The following is a 19,182-nucleotide window of genomic DNA, read 5'->3' on the forward strand; positions in this document are numbered from 1 at the left end:
CCTCCAATGTATGTATGTGTCAAAAGATGTATTATGTGTGTAAGCAAATAAAGGAATTTATGGAGGTGTACGAATCCAGAGTGACTTCTTGTCAGTGTGACAGCGGTAAGAGGGGATTCTTTTATCTCTTATTCACACATGACTCATTCACATGAAGGTGAAACGGAGACAGAGAATGAACCTAAAAGCCTTGGGCTTAGCTGCGACAGCGCTCGTCCTCAGGCATATATCGTGCAGGGATCTTAGAGAGCTCCAAAGCTGGATGAGCCTCTGGTGGAAAGAGGATCAGTGGATTGGTCCTGATCCCTGCTCCATACAGTGGTGTCTGGCTACGTTGTTTTGTTTTTTCAGTTTTTTTTAAACAATCTCATTTTCTGCCATGCGCAGATTCTGCAGGCATGAAAACTGTAGATTGCATGGTGTTGCACCATCATATAAACAAGTATAAAGCAATTTAGGGGACCTTATATAAGGAGAATAATGCTGCAGTAGCAGAGAGCAATTTGAGTGCAGGATGCTGCTGAGGCCCCCCCCCCTCCCCCTCTGACAAGATGGAGTATTTGATAATGGAACACAGAACAAGTCCTACAATCTGTTATTTTGTGGGACGCTTAAGGCTTGTCAGTTGACATGACCTTTCATTCCACTGACAATTTTTGGGGGTCAGTGGGTAAAGGCTAAATCTAAAGTACCCAACAGTCAAAAATGTGTTTTCCTTCTTTTTTGCTTCACTTGGACTTTTGAGCTTGACGGTTTGTGTTTGTGTGTGTGTGTGTGTGTGTGTGTGTGTGTAGAGTTTGATTGATGTTTTCACCTTCATCTGCTGAAAGGTGAGGTTCTCTCCGTGCCCTACTTACAATTATTTAAACACACTGAAAAAAGATTGTTGGACCAACTTAAAAAAATATATAAATTTCAAGTGGTAACCCAAAAATGAAGTTCAAAGCAGCTGTGTATCTCTCATATGTTATTTAATTATTATAATTAATATCTACTTTTTTTATTGCCCATTGAAGTTGGTCAACAAATGTCTTTTCTCTGAGTGGATATAAATATTGACAGATTCTGAAGGATTTTTCAAGAATTGTTCATCATCAAGTAAAACATGTCAATCAACAAAATTGATCAACCGTAAACTCATCCAGGCACACACAAGTACAGCCAGGCCAGACAAAGCTTGTTCCGCCGCCACTCAAAAATCCCTACTCAATGTTCCACTTTCCACTGTACCTGACCACCTGTTGCCTCGCATGGCCATGAATCACGGCTGACTTCGAGGACACAGAGAGCAAAGTTAAAACAGCAAAGTAAGAGGTAAAGTAATAGCCTTTATTTAAGCCTTGGTCTTTAATCCCTCAGAACACTCACGCATTTACCTACTCTGCGGGTTAAAGTTGAGGCAGCGATTCATTCGGCCTTGGCCCTTTATGCAAGCTAATCCTTGTTGTCTGTTTGTAAAAGAGAACTGCTTAGGTATTTTGTACTACAACTGATTTTGCTTATTATGTCATTGCATTTCACTCTCACAGGTACTTTTTTTTTTAATAAGACAAATCTTAAGAGCAGATTTAATTGATTTGATAACTGAAATTTTAACTCATTCAAATATATCAAAACAAAAGTCTTCAGGCATGCTTGTGAGGCCGTACCTTAGCCACAATTATTTTCCAACGTGAAAGTGGTAGGTTTGAAGCGTGGATGGGCACAGACACATAAAATCAAAGGTTAAATAAACATCATGTTTATTTCTGCCGCAGTAATGAAGCGTACAGTCAAAGTAACCTACATGCAAACAGGACTTAAAATAGGACACGCTTAATGTCAGCGGCACGCAAAGGGAAGAGCAGTCACAGCAGGATTCGTCCTTAATACCGGCACAGTCAAAGAAACATGTCTTCAAAGTAATCATCAAACTCCTCCTCCCTAGACAGATGACACAAACAGAACCACAGAAAATGTTAGTCCCTGTCATGCACAGCTCTGGCACTTGCTACTAGATTATTTGTGCTGGTGGCCCCCGATGAACTCTGGCTGTGTTGGCAGGCGCTATGCTTTATTTACTTAATTTCGATTTTATTCAAGCTCTAGACAATATGAAGTGCTGTGGATGGGATTACAAACAAACAAACAAAAAAAAATCCAAACTACAGGCAATTTAAATAAAGAAAAACATATATCAGAAAGGCAGCTAATCTACCAACTCTTATTACCTATCTGAATGTGTATAATATGAAGATTTCTTCATGTTCCCTATGATGATTACGTTCTTCACATTGAACAAAACATGGTATTCATCTTGGAAATAATTATAATATAAATAAATACATACATAAATAAATGATAAAAACATAACTTTTATGACCTAGCTAATACTGTGCTATAGTAATGTGTAGCCAGTTCAAAGAGGTCAGAAGATGACCGTTGAATTATCGAAAGGGTTTTGTCTTGAGGTGAGAGTTTTTCTCTTATAGTACATGCTACCTTTTACTATTGCGTTTTTAAGTAATACTATGTCATTCTGACAGCAGAAATCCAAATGTCGGGAGAAGCCTGACAGCGACGATTTAAAGGTTTAGTACCATTTGTGACCTTTGAGATAAGCTTTGTGTAGGGTATCTAAGTGGTCTACCCACTGCAGCTTTGTGTAAGGCATCTAATTGGTCTATGGTCTTTGCTATATTGAGATACATAACCTATGTAGACTAAGTGGAAGAGACTGTCTCTGGTGGGTTTACGGCAGCTTACTCAGTGTGATTTAACATGCATATTAGCCTTTAACCCTACCTTGACTTTTCTTCCACCGCAGGGGCGGGTCCTCGCCAGTGGTCGGCGTCTGATTGGCTTTCTGGCTCCTCTCCAGCTTCAGAGTCTAGTAGAAGAGTTTCAGAGAGCTGTCAATCACGCTTTGATCCCCCAATAACTTTTGTTCGCGGCAGGATTATTATTATTTTTTTAATACATAGTTTGTTGTCGGCCATTCGGTTGATGTGAACTAGCAAACTAAAGCTTGTATTCAAACAGGAGTTGTAGATCAAAATTAGGCATACTTCTGCAACCACTTGGTCTATTTTGCCTCCTTTCCACCGAGTAGAGCGGGTCGGATCGGAGCGGTTCGGTCCGGGTAGTTTGGCTTTTCATTTGCCAAAAGTTGGGTAGGGTACGGTTTAAGCGCACCTAACCGCACTGAGCCGCTCCTAATTTCGGTACTCCTCCGTTGGGGTACCAGCCGCCTGAAAGGGTGCCAAAAAGGCAGAGCTACACATGCCGTCCGTTTATTGGTCGAAAGAATCATTTCCGCCGTGAAGAGAGTCTTGTGTTTTGGCGAAAAATTTAAGCGCAGCACTGTTTATTGTGTGGTGTTTTTCCTCGTCATTAAATTAATCAGTTGGTTACACTGCTACGATGTCACGTAGCTGCCGCAGCCAGCGCTGTTCGCTCACTGTCTCTATCAGTTGCACCGAGCCGTCTCTGTCCGTTTACGTTCACAACAACACGGGGGGAATAAATAAAGAAGCGGCTGGTTTGGGCAAGCAAAAACGAGAGACCGCTGGCTAGACCACAGTTGTTCCACAGCCCGATAGTTTGACCCATATTCTGGCGGCAGCTATCACAGTCCAGCCTGAACCCCGCCCTACCAGTAAGGGTAGGGTCGGCGGTGGAAACACCACCGAGATTCTTAAAAGCGAGCTGTCCCGCTCTGAGCCGCTCCGATCCGACCCGCTCTACTCGATGGAAACGAGGCATTTCTCTCTACAAATGGATTCAGACACAAGTTTTGGTGGAGAGTCCAAGAGGGCAAATTGAATGTTTCAGGAACAGTGACAGTGTAATTTGTCAATTCAGGAAACATAAGCAAATGCCAATGACAGCTTTGGCAGTGGTGAATTCATTCAGTTACACTATGGAATAGACCTTTTGATGTTTCAGTGAAAGAGAGAACAGTCAATTTATTAAGGGCCTAATACATCCTCATCTTTAATGTATCAACCAGGTAGAGCTGGAAATAGATATTGGGCCACAGACTCCCATGAGCTAAAAAAACCCAACATGGAGCACTGTGGGTCCATTTGCGTGTGACAACTGAAATTTTCTTAGGGAATATACTGAGGCGGGTCCTACTACCTAAACATGTAGCGCTATATAAGGGTTCAAATAGGGGCACGGCAACCTATTTATGCCCTCTAAATATTTAATCCAGGTAGGGCAAAACCACATCACATTCCGCAAAAGAAGAATAACGGGTTACCCCTGTAGGTGCAGCCTTAATATAAAGTTCCTCTTTTTGAAGGAAACAAAGTGCTTCTATAACCTTAAAGTCCCTAACCCTCCCTGAATGCACATCTCACCAATGACATGATGTCCTAATATTTCCACATTTAATTCAACTTCAGCCTTCAACAGAGGAAGAAAGTGTTAGGGGTTTGTGTATGGATTGTACATGTTGAACCTAATGACATAACCTCGGGACAGAAAGAGTTTGTCTTCACTTTGACCATCCCAACAGGGACTCTGGGGCAAAGACATACTCAATCTCATGTCGTTGACAGTTAAGGGGAAAAAGACAAGAGAAAACAGCTATTAAAGTTCCAGTGGAATGGGGAGAAGAAACAGTTGAGGAAAAGCAGACCTGCTGTCAGTCTATCACTATTAACAACAGGGCTAATGAATGGGTTTCCAGAGAGGACTGTCGGGTTGTTTTTACTCGGGAAGTTTGAAGGAGTTTCACGGCCTAAAGAAGCCTGGGGGGAGTAGCTCATAAAATGTCCAAAGTGTGTGTGTTTTTATAATGGGGGAGGTACTTCTGTGTGTATGTGTAAGTACGTTATGAATGTTACCTTTGTCCGAGTCCTGCGACTCGTCTGAGCTGCTGGAAGAGGTGGAGCGATCTGTAGAGAAAGTTTAAGAGTAAGTGATTTATTTAATGCAAATGGCTGTTGAAATGGGAATTACATCATTTCCAAGAACAAGCCATTAACAAGGATGCTACCACAGTCTGTTCCCATGTAATAAGATTACCATGATAATTGATGGGACAGTTTATTTGGCCAGGGGAGGAAAGGAGTCTTACCTCTGTGCCTCTTGCGTTTGACTTTGCGTTTGTGCTTCTTGGAGCTTGAAGATGAGCGCTTCCTCTTCTTGGTTTTCTGTGATGGCTCTTGGTTTTCCTCTGATAACCTTTTCGTCTTTGTCTTTGCTTTCACCTCCTTCCTCCTACACAAAGAATCGCACTTTGAACAAGCTGTATTCACAACATAGAGCAGTCAATTTTAGCACTGTTTTGAAGATAACTTGAAATCCTTTGGGGCAAAAAAAAACACAAGACGACTGTCAGTGGTGACCTGGCCTACTTCTGGAGTAGCTCACACTCTCCACACAAATAAAGAAATAGAAATCGATCAAAATATGGAAGCTTACTTGTGGTGGTAGTTGAGCTTGAAAGAGCATTCAGGGCATAGTCCTAGAAGAGAAATAACTGCATTAACAACTCAAATATGATAATAGCAGCAGAAATGTTTCCATTGCTTCATAGGGTAAAGCATAATAAAGTTGAAGTTTGGGGGAAGAAATCATGTGAAGCTTTAAGTCAAAGCTGATTTGACTTTAACTTTCCCTTTGACAGAATTACTTGACACATCCTTGATGTTATTGTAGGCATTACATGAATTTTACTTTCATGGGGGCTACCGAATGCTACCAGAAATGGGTGTTAACGTAGATAATGGTACAGATATATACAGTATGTAAAGCATTGTCTGATTTATTCTGGATTTAATCACCTCCATAATCTTATTCTGGTAAATGTTCTACATTACATATAGTACATAAACTAAAATGAAGAAGACCAAGTACAGAACCCTGTGGAACCCCTATTTTACTCTGTAAGACATTTGATTTGTCACTGTTACTAATAACACACTAAGATTCCAAACTTTGCGAAAATTAAATGCTAAGGTGTTTCAAAATTATTAATTAATTCATATTAATTTATTCATTGCAACATCTTCCCTATCAATTTTTGAAATGTGCCTCATGAAGTTCACGCTCCAAGGGTCACCAGACCATGTTTCATTACTGTCAAAACATTTGGGACAGTCAAAAAAATGAAAATAGAATTGCTACAAATTGGAAAACATTTTTAGAGGATGAACTGAAACAACATGTGTGGATGTGACCTGTTGCACTTGCTTGTTAAAAGAGCCTGTCATTTCTTGCTTGACTGAGCTCACTATGGCTGGTGGGTCCACCAATTACGGTAATTATTCTAACAGGATTTTCTGCAGTATGATACCTGAAGGAGGATTATTATGAGCTGGGTCTTAGCAAGAACCCCCGACAGGCAAAAGCCACTGACATGAGCGCGCGGGCACACACACACACACACACACACACACACACACACACACACACACACACACACACAGACACACACACACACTTCCAAAAATTGTCAGAGAAAAGACTGTATTTACTTAGTTTGACCAATGCGTTTCTCTTCTCGCCGTGTTCCACATAGGCAAAATTCACCTCCCAGCTTTTCAGTCCTTCCTCCTTCACGCACCGTTTGTTTCCACAAAGGAATTGACCTGGGGGACGAAAGAGCACATGTTATATAACCAAAAACATAGTAGCATATTATAAAGAATATTCTATTAACATTCAAGTTAAAAATATTTTAGCCGTCTATCCCCTTTCCACAGCAATTTGCATTGTACACAGATACACAGTCAACAGATTGTTGATTATCAATTGAAATCAAGAGCTAGAGCTCAAACAAGCCACAGGACCCCGACTGTGAATATTCCGTTGAGGAAATATTATGTACGATACAGAAAAAAATTAAGAAAAAATCTAAATACAACAGAATTCATGCATGTACAAAATAGTTTTTTTATTTAGGAAGTAGAAGGCAAATGTTTTATTTAAGGATTAAGAAAAGCAGAGTATACATCTCCATATGCTTCACATACTGTCAGGAAACCCTCAAACCCCCACTGCTCTCCCATCACCAACCTCTACACCCATTCCCCCTCCTCCTCCTTCTCATCTGCCTTTCTTTACTCCCCCTCATCCCCTCAGGCCTGCCCCCAGCTGCTACACAGCCTGTCTATTATCCCCAGAGGAGCTTAAGGTGGCATTGATCTAGTCAGGGGAGGGGGGTGGAGGGGATCCTCCAGATTGCAGCAGAGGAAACGAGTGCGTCAGAGCACTTTCTTCTTGGCACGGTGGTAAGAAAATGCTCCTTAGTCCGGGAGAGGAGAGTGATGCCTGTCCTCAACTGCCTCCAGATCGGGGGCTCGTGCCGAAAGCTTTCGGAGCAAGCTCATGGCAGACGTTAGAGTTTAGGGCCAGAGGGTAGTCTTTCCCCTCACGTGCTGTATTACAGTAGGGATCTATGACGTCAGCTAAACAAAGGTGTGTTGGAGAATAAGTCATTGTCCATGATGACCTGCAGCTTCCTCCATGTGCGCCTCTCCACCACCACCTTCAGTGAATCCAGTCTCCTGCCCAGCACTGAACCCGCCTTCTTGACCACTTTGTCAAAAAAAATAACACTCTTTTTGGACTGTAACCTTGCAGATCCAAATGCAAGCAAGACTATAAAAATGCTTGCAACTCTGTCTCATGTTTATTATGTTCTCTATCTTATTCTAGCAAGTTAACATTTTAGATCTTGTTGATAAGCACTGAATAAAAAGAATGCTAGTGTATCGATGTAAATTCTTAAAGACTGGTGAGTTTCAACACTAATTGGGTTGGACTTGGGACAGGTCCATTTTTCTCAACCCTGTGCCAACGTGAGGCCGTGAACTGTGACCGATGCCAGGAGACTAAGAAAATGTACACCTGTCTTCACAGACAGGTGTACATTTTCGTCAATTATAATCGCTAAGTAAGTAACTCTTTGCTTACACAAAATGGTACTGAATCAAATATAAAGTAATTTGACATAATTAAAGGTTTCAACATGGAGAGTGTGAAAGTGTCTGACCTTCCAGCTACTGAAAACACAACCCTAGCAAAGAGGAGTCACCAGAAATCTGTTTTGGGCAACTTTGTTTGAAACGTATTTCAAAAACGAAAACATGAATCAAGGTCATGAAATTATTCTTTAAATATTTCTGATATTTTTTCCTAGTCTCAAATCTATATTAAGCACAACTCACAGATGGATCATTCCTGTTTTGGACAAAAGCTCTTGTGAGAGTGTCTAATGAAAAGTCCTAGAAGGAGAGAGAAAAAGAAAAGGGATCTCCACCGGGTTTTGCTGACAAGTGGTGGGTATCGTTGCGCATTAGGGTGAGCCAAACATGTTGTATGTTTAGAGCTAGTACCAGGTTGGCTGAGTAAAACGTGTTAAGAGAGGGAAACTCCTATCCTGCTACGTCAATGGGTACTAATGCCACTGGTCAATGGCCTGTGATCAAGAGTAATACACCACACAGCACAGATGGCTGCATGATTACACTCTCAAGTTGGCAAAATAGGAGCCAGTTAGCTTAGCATAGCATAAGGATCAGGCACAGAGGGCTACAGCTGGCCTGGCTCTGTCAAAAGCTAACAAGATCTGCCTAGCAGCTTAGGTGCAGGACACATTTTTGGCTGGGCAAGGCCACTTTGTGAATTCCTGTTAACAGCATGAGGTATCTAGGCAACCTGCAGAGAAAAGTCACTATTACAAATGTATGATTTTACACTTTAGACTTTCAGAGGTGCTGGTAGGTTGATTTAGTTATCTTTCGAAAGAGCTTATCCAAGCTAAGGCTGAAGATTCATATTCAGGCTCTCCACTTCTCATCCAAATCTCAGGAGAGAAAGTGAATAAACGTACTTCACTAAATATCAACCCATTTCTTTATCGTCACAGCTTTGGAGTAGAGCATCAATTGCACAACTTAACAAATTTCAAAAACCTGCCCAACACAATATTCCTTAACTTCAACTGCAGTCTTTGGAGTAACTTACGTATGTGCACCTATTCAAAAGGTACATATAGAGTAGTTTATGCCAAGAGCGATCCATGTTAGCCATACTTGATCTAGGTGGCCCAAACGGATAGATGTTCCCCCGACCCAAACAATCAGTTTTTTTAAATTTTGTATCCTATACCTGATTGAAAAGTCTATCCGACTTGCTGCATTACTGTGCAGTAGTAATTGAACTAGTGAATTCACAGCTGTTTTCCTGCCAACTCTAGAAACTCACCACGCCCTAACCCCTCTCCTCCCACCTCCTCTGCCTCGGGGTGGTCAATCTTTAATACATTTTCAGGCTGTGGAAAGCCCTGAACGATCCACATACACACTGCCCGCAGGCAGATTTTTTTTCAAATATTGGGAACATAACCTGCATCCAAAACACAGATCTTTTTTTTTCACTGTCAATGTTAAAAGACTTATTCCCTATGTAAACTACTGAGGAATACTACCATTCCCTAATTTAAATGTGAAACAGCCTTAACTTAACACCCTATATCTCACTGATGAACATGTCAAAACAATAAAAACAGGGACACTGGCATTCTCTATTGTAAGACTGGGCAGCTCTGAAAAGCATTGTGTGCTGCAGGCTACTGTATATTGAGCCATTCTAGCACTTGGAAATGACTTCCTCGAGGCAGATATATTTTGTCTGGCAAAAGAGAGGCCAGAGGGATGCCCTTATAAAAAGTACAAAACTTGTCTACACTAGAACCAAAGCCAGGCTGCAGCAACTGTCTAAAGCAACTGAGAGGATCTCACCTTTAAAAGAAGACAAATCACTTTGATTTTAGCTCAAACTTCAAATTAGGAGAAAGACCCAGGATGTAATAGGATGTGACAATATTAGAAAAAGTTGCTAGCTGAATAAATTCTGTATGAACCCCGACAAGTAAGTCTGAGGATGGAGCAAGTTGAAATCATTTGCAAACTGAAATGAAAGTAAAATATATATAAAGGTCAGTAAGTCAGTAACTCATAAATTATAATGTCCAAGAGCTGTCTTAAAGTGGCCTCACACTCTAGCTCACAGTGTTGGTTGAACAATGTTGGCAGAGGATAGGTCAGATCTGATGCCTGCACTTTAAGCAAAAGAGTGTGGTAGTAAGCATGTTAGATCTTGTTTTTTTAAGGAGAGAAAAGTAACATAAGTCAATACCGCTCCATTGGCTTTGACAGGAGGCCCACCAAAAATAAGCGTGGCCTTCGCTACCTTTGGCCTCCAACCTCTTCCTGACAGCTACACTTAAGCTCAATTTATACCAGGATCTAAAACCCACAGAAAAACATGGACTTGGAACGAAGCACATATGCATGCCTTGCACCCAGCATGTCGATGTGCTCCACAGTAAAAGAGTCCCAAGGCCCATTTAATAGTATTATTACAAAAACAGGCCTCGCATATAGAAATATTTTTTATTTAAATATTTGGCGACATACTTCCATCCCAGACTTGCGTAATGTGAGCAGTTCACACACAAGCAAGAAACCGCATAGACTTTGGTTTCATGAGGTGCATACAGTGGAGCTTTTTACCACTAGGGGGGCTGTGGAGAATTTTTCTTTGCGAGTTGGGTAAACGGTTTGTTTGTATAATACAGGCACACACGAGTAAGCAAATTTATGCCAACAATTTTCTAAATGCAATTTACCAACAATTAGTGGCTGGCATAGCAAAGTGCCAGAGAAAGTTAAAGGTGAAACCAGCATTCCTTGTCCAAATAACTTTTGTCATAATCAGCGAATATCGACTACTCACTCAATGTCTGCTAACTGTCCGTACTGTTTGAACGCTGAAAAAAAGGCTGGTACATTATGGGAGTCTAACCCAGAACCAGGGGTGGATTACTGCACGGGCACACCGGGCACACGCAGGGGCCCAAGGGCTCAGGGGGGCCCTAAGCCAGAGATACTGATAGTAAAGTTTCATGTCGCATAGTCAAAGAGCTCAGTCACTCATGTCATATAAGGATACTCATTAAAATGTAAATAGATACAAATCATCATGGGCCCCTCAACTATTAGGGGAGAAATACAAAAGCAAGTTAAAAACAACAGCATTAGTAGCTCTGTCTAAGGGGCTTCATGAGGGGCACAGAAGGCCCCCTCACACATACAGAAATAAGCTTAAGTAGTGAATAATAAGTGTGAATTCTAAATTGTTCATACAAAGTAGCTATCCACCCTTTATCTGTTGAAATGGGCCCCTCCATCATATAAGATGGGTATGCAGACCAATCTACTGGTTTTACAGTTGCAGAGTAAAGAGTGCCTATTTAAGAAAAATAATGTTCCTTCTGCATTTTAGGATTTGATATAGCCTCTAAATTTTCCTCTCAAAGTGCACCAGATTGATGCATTTTACTTTAAAAAGGTAAATTTTTCTTCCGGGGGGGCATGCCCCCGGACCCCACAACAAGGTACAGGGTCCCTCCAACAGTATCCCAAAATCCTGTGGGAAACACCGACTTCCTTAATATGTTTTTGCCATTAATTGTATGTATCTGTGCTAAAAAGTCAGTGTACCTGACTGGATAGGGTAAGAGTCGGTGCCCAGGGGCGCATTGTCTCATAATCCGTCTATGCCGAGAACGTCAACACTTCTCCAACCATTCAGCTGCAGGCAGTGTTTGTGACATTAGAAACATAAATCCCATTGAACAGTTAGTTTGCGACTTGCTATGCAAGGCAGGTCTGGGGGCGGAGCCTCTAAAGGAGCAGGAAGGGAGTGGTGTATTTGTTTTGGTGGTCAGTTAAAATATAAACAAGCTATCTCTCATTCAGCTGACTATACCTTTAAGGACAAGACTTTAAGCTTGCAAATATGGATAGGACTACGATGATAAATGTACAGGATTTAGACATTAAAATATTGGCAAAATCAATTCTCTACAGTTTTTTTTGTTGCTCCCTCTTTTAAGTTATGACAAACATAAAAATGTAGTTAAAAAACATGTAAATAGAAACCGCCTTCCCTTCTCGCCACAAGACTCTGAATAGAAGAAGAAAATAGAGAGAAAAAAGAAACTAATGAATAAAATAAAGTAGTAATAATAGTAAGAATTCTCTAGAAAATACTTTGAGCGCCTCTGTTTGTTCGACATCAAGAATATACATAGTGTGTGTTTTGGTGAGCACATTTTTCAACGTAGCTTTTTGTTTATTTACTCCGCCAGGCACCTTTAATGGTCTGTTTATAGGTCGATCTTTATAGCTCAAAGACTTTTAGGTATTCTATTTCCTTCTCTTTCCTTCATACACAACTGAAATAATTCATGTGAATTGTTCAGGAGGGTGTGGATGTTTCTGGACTAGACAAAAGGGGAGTGAAAATATGTCAATCTTAAAAAGGGAGGAGAGAAGGACCCCTTTTATAACATGCACGTTCATTTATCCTATAGCGCACTGTGGCCATGAAAAAGGTCAGTGCTCTTTGAAATCCTCCTAATTGGTTGAGGAGTATTACCTCATAGCAGCATGAGCTGAAGAACACGGATAGCTGGACACCATAAGGGGACCATTTCCTCAAAAGGTTTCCGTACGGGAGAGAGGAAGTAAGGTGCAAGAAAAGTGTGACCTGGAAAAATGTCCCCGCTTGTCTTATTTATCTGTAAACAAAAGTCACATCTTTGACTAATTGAACAAGGAATTTACAGGTTTTCTTGGGGGATGACTAATCTAAAGTGTGTGTACAGACAGATCAAACCTCAGTCATATTGAGCCCATGATGAATTGCTCCACCGCCTTAAACTTGCAACGCAAACACTTTTAACTTTCAATTTACTCAAGTCTTTTTCCCCACAACTGAATGAGGGCGTTGGGTCCACCTCGCAGACTTAGATTAGTATTGATTTCCCCCACTCTGCCTGTTTAGTGTCCCTTCTTGCTCTAAATAGTACGCTTTAAAAGTATTCCTAAGGGGGAATGGTTAAAGTACAGCAATCACAGGCGCGACAGTTGAAGTGAAGTGCCACTGACCTAATCTCACTTCCTGTAGAGTTCTGCTAGACGGGGTGAACTGTCAGAGACTGTCAGAGGGATTAAACAGTCTTAATCTGGAACAATATATTGGTTTAGTCAGGTTTCTCAGACATACTGTGCGTGTGTGTGTGTTTTCGAGGTTATGCTAATCTTAATATCTATATATACATAATGTGGGCGTGCATGTGTGTGTGTGTGTGTGTGTGTGTGTGTGTGTGTGTGTGTGTGTGTGTGTGTGTGTGTGTTGCTCAAAGCATATCATTGAAATTTCAAGGCAGGTTTACCCTAGCTGAGTGTGCTGATATCATCATTCCAGGTAAAGCTATAAATACCTGCCAGTATCACATTAAAGGGGCGGTGTTGTATTCATCCTAAACAATTACCAGGCAGTAATCATTAAAGCGATGCTGAACTGTCAAGGTAGGACGCCATCACAAGGGCAGAGGGAGAATGCCAAACATAAACAGAAAGCCATGTAGTAGGTATGAGTGAACCAAATCGTGTGAATCAACGGATCAATTGACAACTGATGGGCACAAATAGGCCCCCACAAGGTTGGAAGCAAAAATGTAGAGAAGACAAATAATCAAATGAAAGGTCAAATATTTGAAATATTTGTAAGCCATTCTGACAAGGAAATAAGCCAAAGTATAGTAAAACAAATATATTTTCATAATAGTCTTATTTTTGAAGAGACTTGTGTCAGGAAGTACTGTATGTATATGTTTATCTACCACTGTTTCAAATAGTCTTTATCTCTGTCGCCATCTAGTGGAGAAGGTCGTAGCTGTGTCCCAAATACTAACACATACTAGTGCATACTAATCGTCATAGTACACTTCTTAAACAGATAGTATACGAAAAGAAAATGAACATACTTTAAGCTTTCTTCTGACAGGAAATTATGCAATACATAGAGGGTCGCTGCAGACTTCACGGACAGAAAGAAAAATGTCTTTCTTGAGATTTTCTTTGTGTTTGTTTACACTACTCTATACACTAAAACCTAATTAAGATTTGTGTGTAGGATGGATTTGGGACATGCAGCATGTCTCTGTAATTATCTTTAATAAAGTAAAGGTAACAAAGGTGACTTAGTTATTAACATTAATTTTTTTTGTGAGTTTCTCCAATTAAAATCACTGTAGAATGTACATATAATAATGCATAGTTTTTTGATATAGTTGTACATACAAAAAATGAAATTAACATCCAGAAGTGTATGAACTCAGATGAGGGTAATGTTGGGCTGTTCCCTACCTTTGCTCGAGACAACTTCATCCTCGGTCCGCCAGCGAAATCCAAACTGTCGGGCACAAATACAATGCAAAATCCATGTAAATGAGCGAAAAAAATTTGCAATCAAACAGCCAGTTCTCCCCTTATATTAATCTTATAAAACGTAACCCAACCTTTGTCCTGTCTTTGAATAGTTGTAAGAATGCATTAGCATCATGTTTCAGTGAAAATAATTCAGTGTGTACAGGTTTAGAATGCTGTTGCAGCAGCTTCCAAACCACTCCATCAAAAATAGATTAATAGTTTATTTATCACCGAAGGGAAAATGTCATAATATCCCTTTGGGAACTTTCTTATATGGTAAAGTTTGAGAAAAGTAAATAGGCCAAATGTTAAACCTCTTCAGGAGTTGTAAACCGCTATGTTGCATATATTTATGTGAATATTGTTCATACATATTTTTGTCATGTCTTCTTGTGAGTGGGGGTTTTTCCATACACATTCACACCTTATTTTAAATGAAGCTTGGGGGTATCATTATTTACAGTATCATTAGTAGTATTTCATCTCCGGGAGTTGGAGAAGAAATACATTGAGCAGATGGTGCCGTCGTTCATACCTCTCACAGCACACTCTCTGTCCGTGAAGGAATCTGTCTGCTGCTGTCACACCTCATTTACCCAAAACAGCTGAACAAAAAAATGGTCTAAACCTGTAGGAAATGATTGCAACTCACCGCTGCAATTGCAATCGTTAACAAACGGCAAGAATCTGTGAAGCAAATCTGGATGAACAAAGCAAGTTTTTGAGTCTCCTCCACTGATGGTGCCAGAGCTAGGTTTTTAATTTATCATAGTATTTCAAAATATATATCGGGGAGTAGAGCATAATTAGACCAAACGGAGCAGCTATGGATCCATAAGCAAACTGCCCTTGGGTTTTACATATTGTCATTTTTCAAAAACCTGGGCCGCAGAATGGTTCAGTGGTCACTAGAGACGGAGCACAGTGCCAAACCACACCATGGCCCTAACGTTTAGCTTAAGTGGATCAGTGGTGGTGGAGGTAAGTGTCTGAGTTATGAAATATTAACCTTTAGTCATGGCAGCACCACAGGGACAATTAAATGTCATTCTTTCGAGGAACAGTGCAAAAGAGAAAAATGGATCATAGTGTCTGGGATGACTGAGGTATCTACTAATAGTTTTTTTCCCCCCTTTCTGTGCATTCTTTGGGAGTGGTTACTTATGTTTCATCTTATGACAAAGTATGATTCACTCAAGCCTTTTTTCTCATCTCCTGCAACAACCAAACTTTACCTGGGTGGGGGCGCCTTTAGCTCAGTTGGTAAGGCGTCCCCCCCATGGGCCTCGGCCAGCAGCGGACCCGGGTTCGATTCCAGCCCGCGGTCGTTCTCTGCATGTCACTCCCCTCTCTGCCCCATTTCAACTCTGTCTCTACACTATCAATAAAGCATAAAAATAACCAAAAAAATATCTTTAAAACTTTACCTGGGGGATTAATAAAAAATTAAATAAAAAAAAAAGGTGGAGTTAGCGATTCTGGGGAATGCTTGACAAAATCACTTTTCTGTCAAAATCAGTGAATTATCTCCTCATGATTCGCTACCTTTCCCTTCTGTGTGCGCTGAAAAAAGAAATCCAGAGTTAATACACCAGCCGGTTACCAATACCAGTATACAGAGTCTAGGCTGTCTATTAAAACCAGATTTTGTCTCAGCGAACGTTAGGAGGCATTCACTGATTTTGACAAAAAGTGATTTTGACAAAAAGCATTCTCCAGAATCACTTACTCCACCTTTAATTGATTACATTTCTATTTTGCATCCGTATTTCTTTCCCCCATTATTAAACACTGTGTTTAACAGCTGCCTCCTAATAAAGAACATCAAATATATACTGTAGGTCATTTTTGTTTTTTTGTCACAATATTGTCAGTGTGTCTGAATATCCCTATAACATTACTGTACACGCTCTCACAGTGTTTGACATCAACCGAACTCCTCTTGCTTCTGTTTTTCTGTTTAAACTGGATCATGATCAATAAACAAATCATTTGGTCCGTTTTTCCCACCTTGTTTTCCTTGTATCTGCTGAGGTCAGCTATGCAGTACTCTTTGAACAGCTTGTCGTAATACTTCTTGGCCAGCTCTTTTTCCCTGGAACAGAAAATGAGGCCGGCATTAAGGTAGAAGAATGCACCTGAAACTGAAACTAACCAGGCACTATCTCTACAAAGGGATTCAGAGTTCCCAGCATTACATATGATTCCTTTTGAGACAAACATTTTAAAGAGGGGTAGCAGCCATTTTGAAGAGCTGACTACGGGTGATCACCATGTCATGTCGTCCTCATCCTCGTCCCTCCACAGGAAGCGATGGTTCTCACGCAGCACGTCCACGTCTCTTTTGTCCTTGGCTCTGAGGGGAATAGAAGACACAAAATGATGTCACAAAAACACAGGTAAAGAGAACAATGACAACTTGTATCATTTGTAACAAAAAATAACATTGGATGAAAACAATGCAGAACAAATGGGTCTGTTATGTTTTAGCCCAGAGTGACCACAGACTGTTAGGAGACACATTTGCTTACGAAGTGCGTTTGAAGTCGGCCGTCTGTCCACCGTAATAAAGGATGTAGTCGCCGACAAACTTCTTGTGTCGCTCAAACTGGAGGGATCTGCTTAAGGTTTGTCTCTCTGTGAATGTCAACTTTTGTACACTGTGAACTGGCCTTTGAATGAAGGTAACTACACAAGATGGACAAACCAAATAGGGTTTTAATATCATTCATTCAAACAGATGAATAAGGCAAAGTATGTAGTTTTATCATTTCATACGGAAATCTACGGAGCCCCTAAAGTGACACGGGCAACAAAAACAAACAAAAACTACTTTCTGGTGCGCACCAGAAAGTATTGAGTGCGCACCAGAAACTATGGCAAACCATTAGTATTGTGTGTTTTCAAAAAAATATATATATATATTTTCTTCTTTTTTTTGCTCACTGAGAAAGGTTGATTGAAAAAGGATACAGCATTCATTGATATCAGGTGGGCTCTTCTGTTCCTGGCTTCCTCTCTGAAAAAAACAAACATATGAGAATTATCATGTTAAAGATAAGCATTGGTTTTATTGGAAGCATAAATGATTGAAAACACACATCTTCCCCTGGTGGTCATAAGGACAATGTGAAAATGAATTTTACATCGGCAGTAATGATGTGATTTCAACCCTAAAAAAATTCAATTGGATTTCTCTTATTTGAATTGCATCAGTTGATCATTGTGCGCTCACAAATAGCACACACCATTTTCATTTAATTGAACGACTTTATTTTGAATGAATTATATCATCGGAACTGACATTAATCGCCAGTGTGAGCAGGTCAAACGCATCTGACCGATGACGGCAATTATTCTTAGATGAGCTATTGAAATACATGACAGAAGTGAGCAGAAGCCTTTCGCCATGATTATAGATATTTCTAAAGTGTAAAAACATAATGACTCATATGTTACATCGCACCTGTCCAGTTCATTGGAGTGGAGACTCCGGTGAGCCACCTGCGAGTGCCGGCCTTTCTGGAATGGCTTCTGTAAGATTTCCTCCTCGTGTTTCCTGACAAAGTAACACTCACATTACTACCCATTTCAAATAGCAAATGTCAGCAAATTTCACATGATTATTCATATTTTTGTATGACCTACATGACTCTCTACACAGTTAAACCCCTATTAGCATTTGGTCAGCACATAATAGAGAACCCCATCAGTTTCAATTGACAAATTAATTATCATGCCTATGTAATTCTATGGTCTTTTATTTTATTTTTTTACCTTTTAAGACCTTTCTCTGAGGACTCTCCCTGCCCATCATCATCACTGAAGTCGGAGTCATAGCCGCCCGATCCGTGCACCTGAGGAGACACAGCAGACTCGTTAGTAACCAGTGTAATGACAAGTTTTTGCCTTGCCCAGCTGCGACTCCTCCTGCATGCCATTAAGCGAGTCAATGTGATGCAGATATTTCAATATTTATTTGACTAAAGACTTAATTGTCTTCCTGGCACTAAAGAAAACCAACCAACATCAAAAATGTGTATCGACATCGTAATGTAGGGAGGTATCTGACCATGCAACGCTCTGAAAGTGAATACTGAGATTTCGAGCTAAATTATTTAGTTCTTCACTGGGAGCCAGTGTAGAGACTTCAGGATCGGTGTAACATGGGTGGTGGGGCTTTATGGTTGACTTGTTGAGGGAATTTGGCGACAGCAATTTTGACCAAATGCAAAGGGTTCATGGATGTTTTGCAAAGACAGACGAACAGTATTAACAAAATGGCAAGATGGGAAGAAATTAACGCACACATCATCTCCAGCGCGGTTGAGGACAATTAAGAAACTCGTGTGTTGTCAGCTATTTTGTGTTGTGTTGAAGCTGTTCTTCAGCTCAAGTGTAGTACGATGTTGCTTTTTTCTCCTTTTTGCTAAAAACGTATGTAACCAGCGAACAGAGCACAGTTAGCAGGTAACAGAAGAAAAAAGTAGTGTGTGCTAATGGCTAACATATATTTAGGCTTCGTAATGCTAATTGGCTGATAATAACAAACACATTAGACGTTTTATATTCTTCCATAACTTGTCTGCATCAAAAAAAGAAAACACACAAATTGTCGACTTCAAAAGATAGAGGGTTTACCTTCACAAGACTATCCATTAGCTTCTTCCCGTAGCTTGCTATTGCTAATGTTTACAAACTGAAAAGTACGTCGCTACGTGATGACGCGAGGGAGTACATCGCGGTTTGATGACGTGTCGTGTAACATACTATCTATGGTAATTTCATGAATTATTCTGATAAATCTTTTTTAGGAAAGGTAGAAACACGCCTTCGTACGGAATATAAATACAGGCGTCGTCGAGGCCATTTTATGATCTAATATGCATTATGAATGAAT

The 19,182-nt window shown here is 40.4% G+C and overlaps 1 protein-coding gene across 1 annotated transcript; it reads right to left on the reverse strand.

The window, feature by feature from the left end:
• Positions 1-1,736: 1,736 nt before the first annotated feature.
• On the reverse strand, positions 1,737-18,992 carry fra10ac1 (FRA10A associated CGG repeat 1). Its single transcript, XM_080048911.1, has 14 exons — positions 18,924-18,992; positions 18,060-18,139; positions 17,749-17,841; positions 17,256-17,301; positions 16,814-16,890; positions 16,555-16,638; positions 16,293-16,377; positions 14,220-14,265; positions 6,471-6,584; positions 5,416-5,458; positions 5,069-5,211; positions 4,836-4,886; positions 2,785-2,869; positions 1,737-1,923 (listed from the first exon to the last, which is right to left on the reverse strand). The coding sequence occupies exons 1-14, from the start codon at positions 18,939-18,941 to the stop codon at positions 1,881-1,883; spliced, it is 1,008 nt and encodes a 335-aa protein (XP_079905037.1). The 5' UTR covers positions 18,942-18,992; the 3' UTR covers positions 1,737-1,880.
• Positions 18,993-19,182: the final 190 nt, after the last annotated feature.

This window comes from Ammodytes marinus (assembly GCF_949987685.1).
Source record: "Ammodytes marinus genome assembly, chromosome: 20".
Taxonomy (NCBI): Eukaryota; Metazoa; Chordata; class Actinopteri; order Uranoscopiformes; family Ammodytidae; genus Ammodytes; species Ammodytes marinus.

Excerpts from the sequence above, each read along its gene's own strand:
- fra10ac1 (XM_080048911.1), bottom strand. Across the intron at positions 17,842-18,059 it reads TCAGAGAAAGGTCTTAAAAG|GAAACACGAGGAGGAAATCT; the intron begins GTAAAAAAATAA and ends TTACTTTGTCAG. Across the intron at positions 14,266-16,292 it reads GCAGATACAAGGAAAACAAG|TTTGGATTTCGCTGGCGGAC; the intron begins GTGGGAAAAACG and ends TGTGCCCGACAG.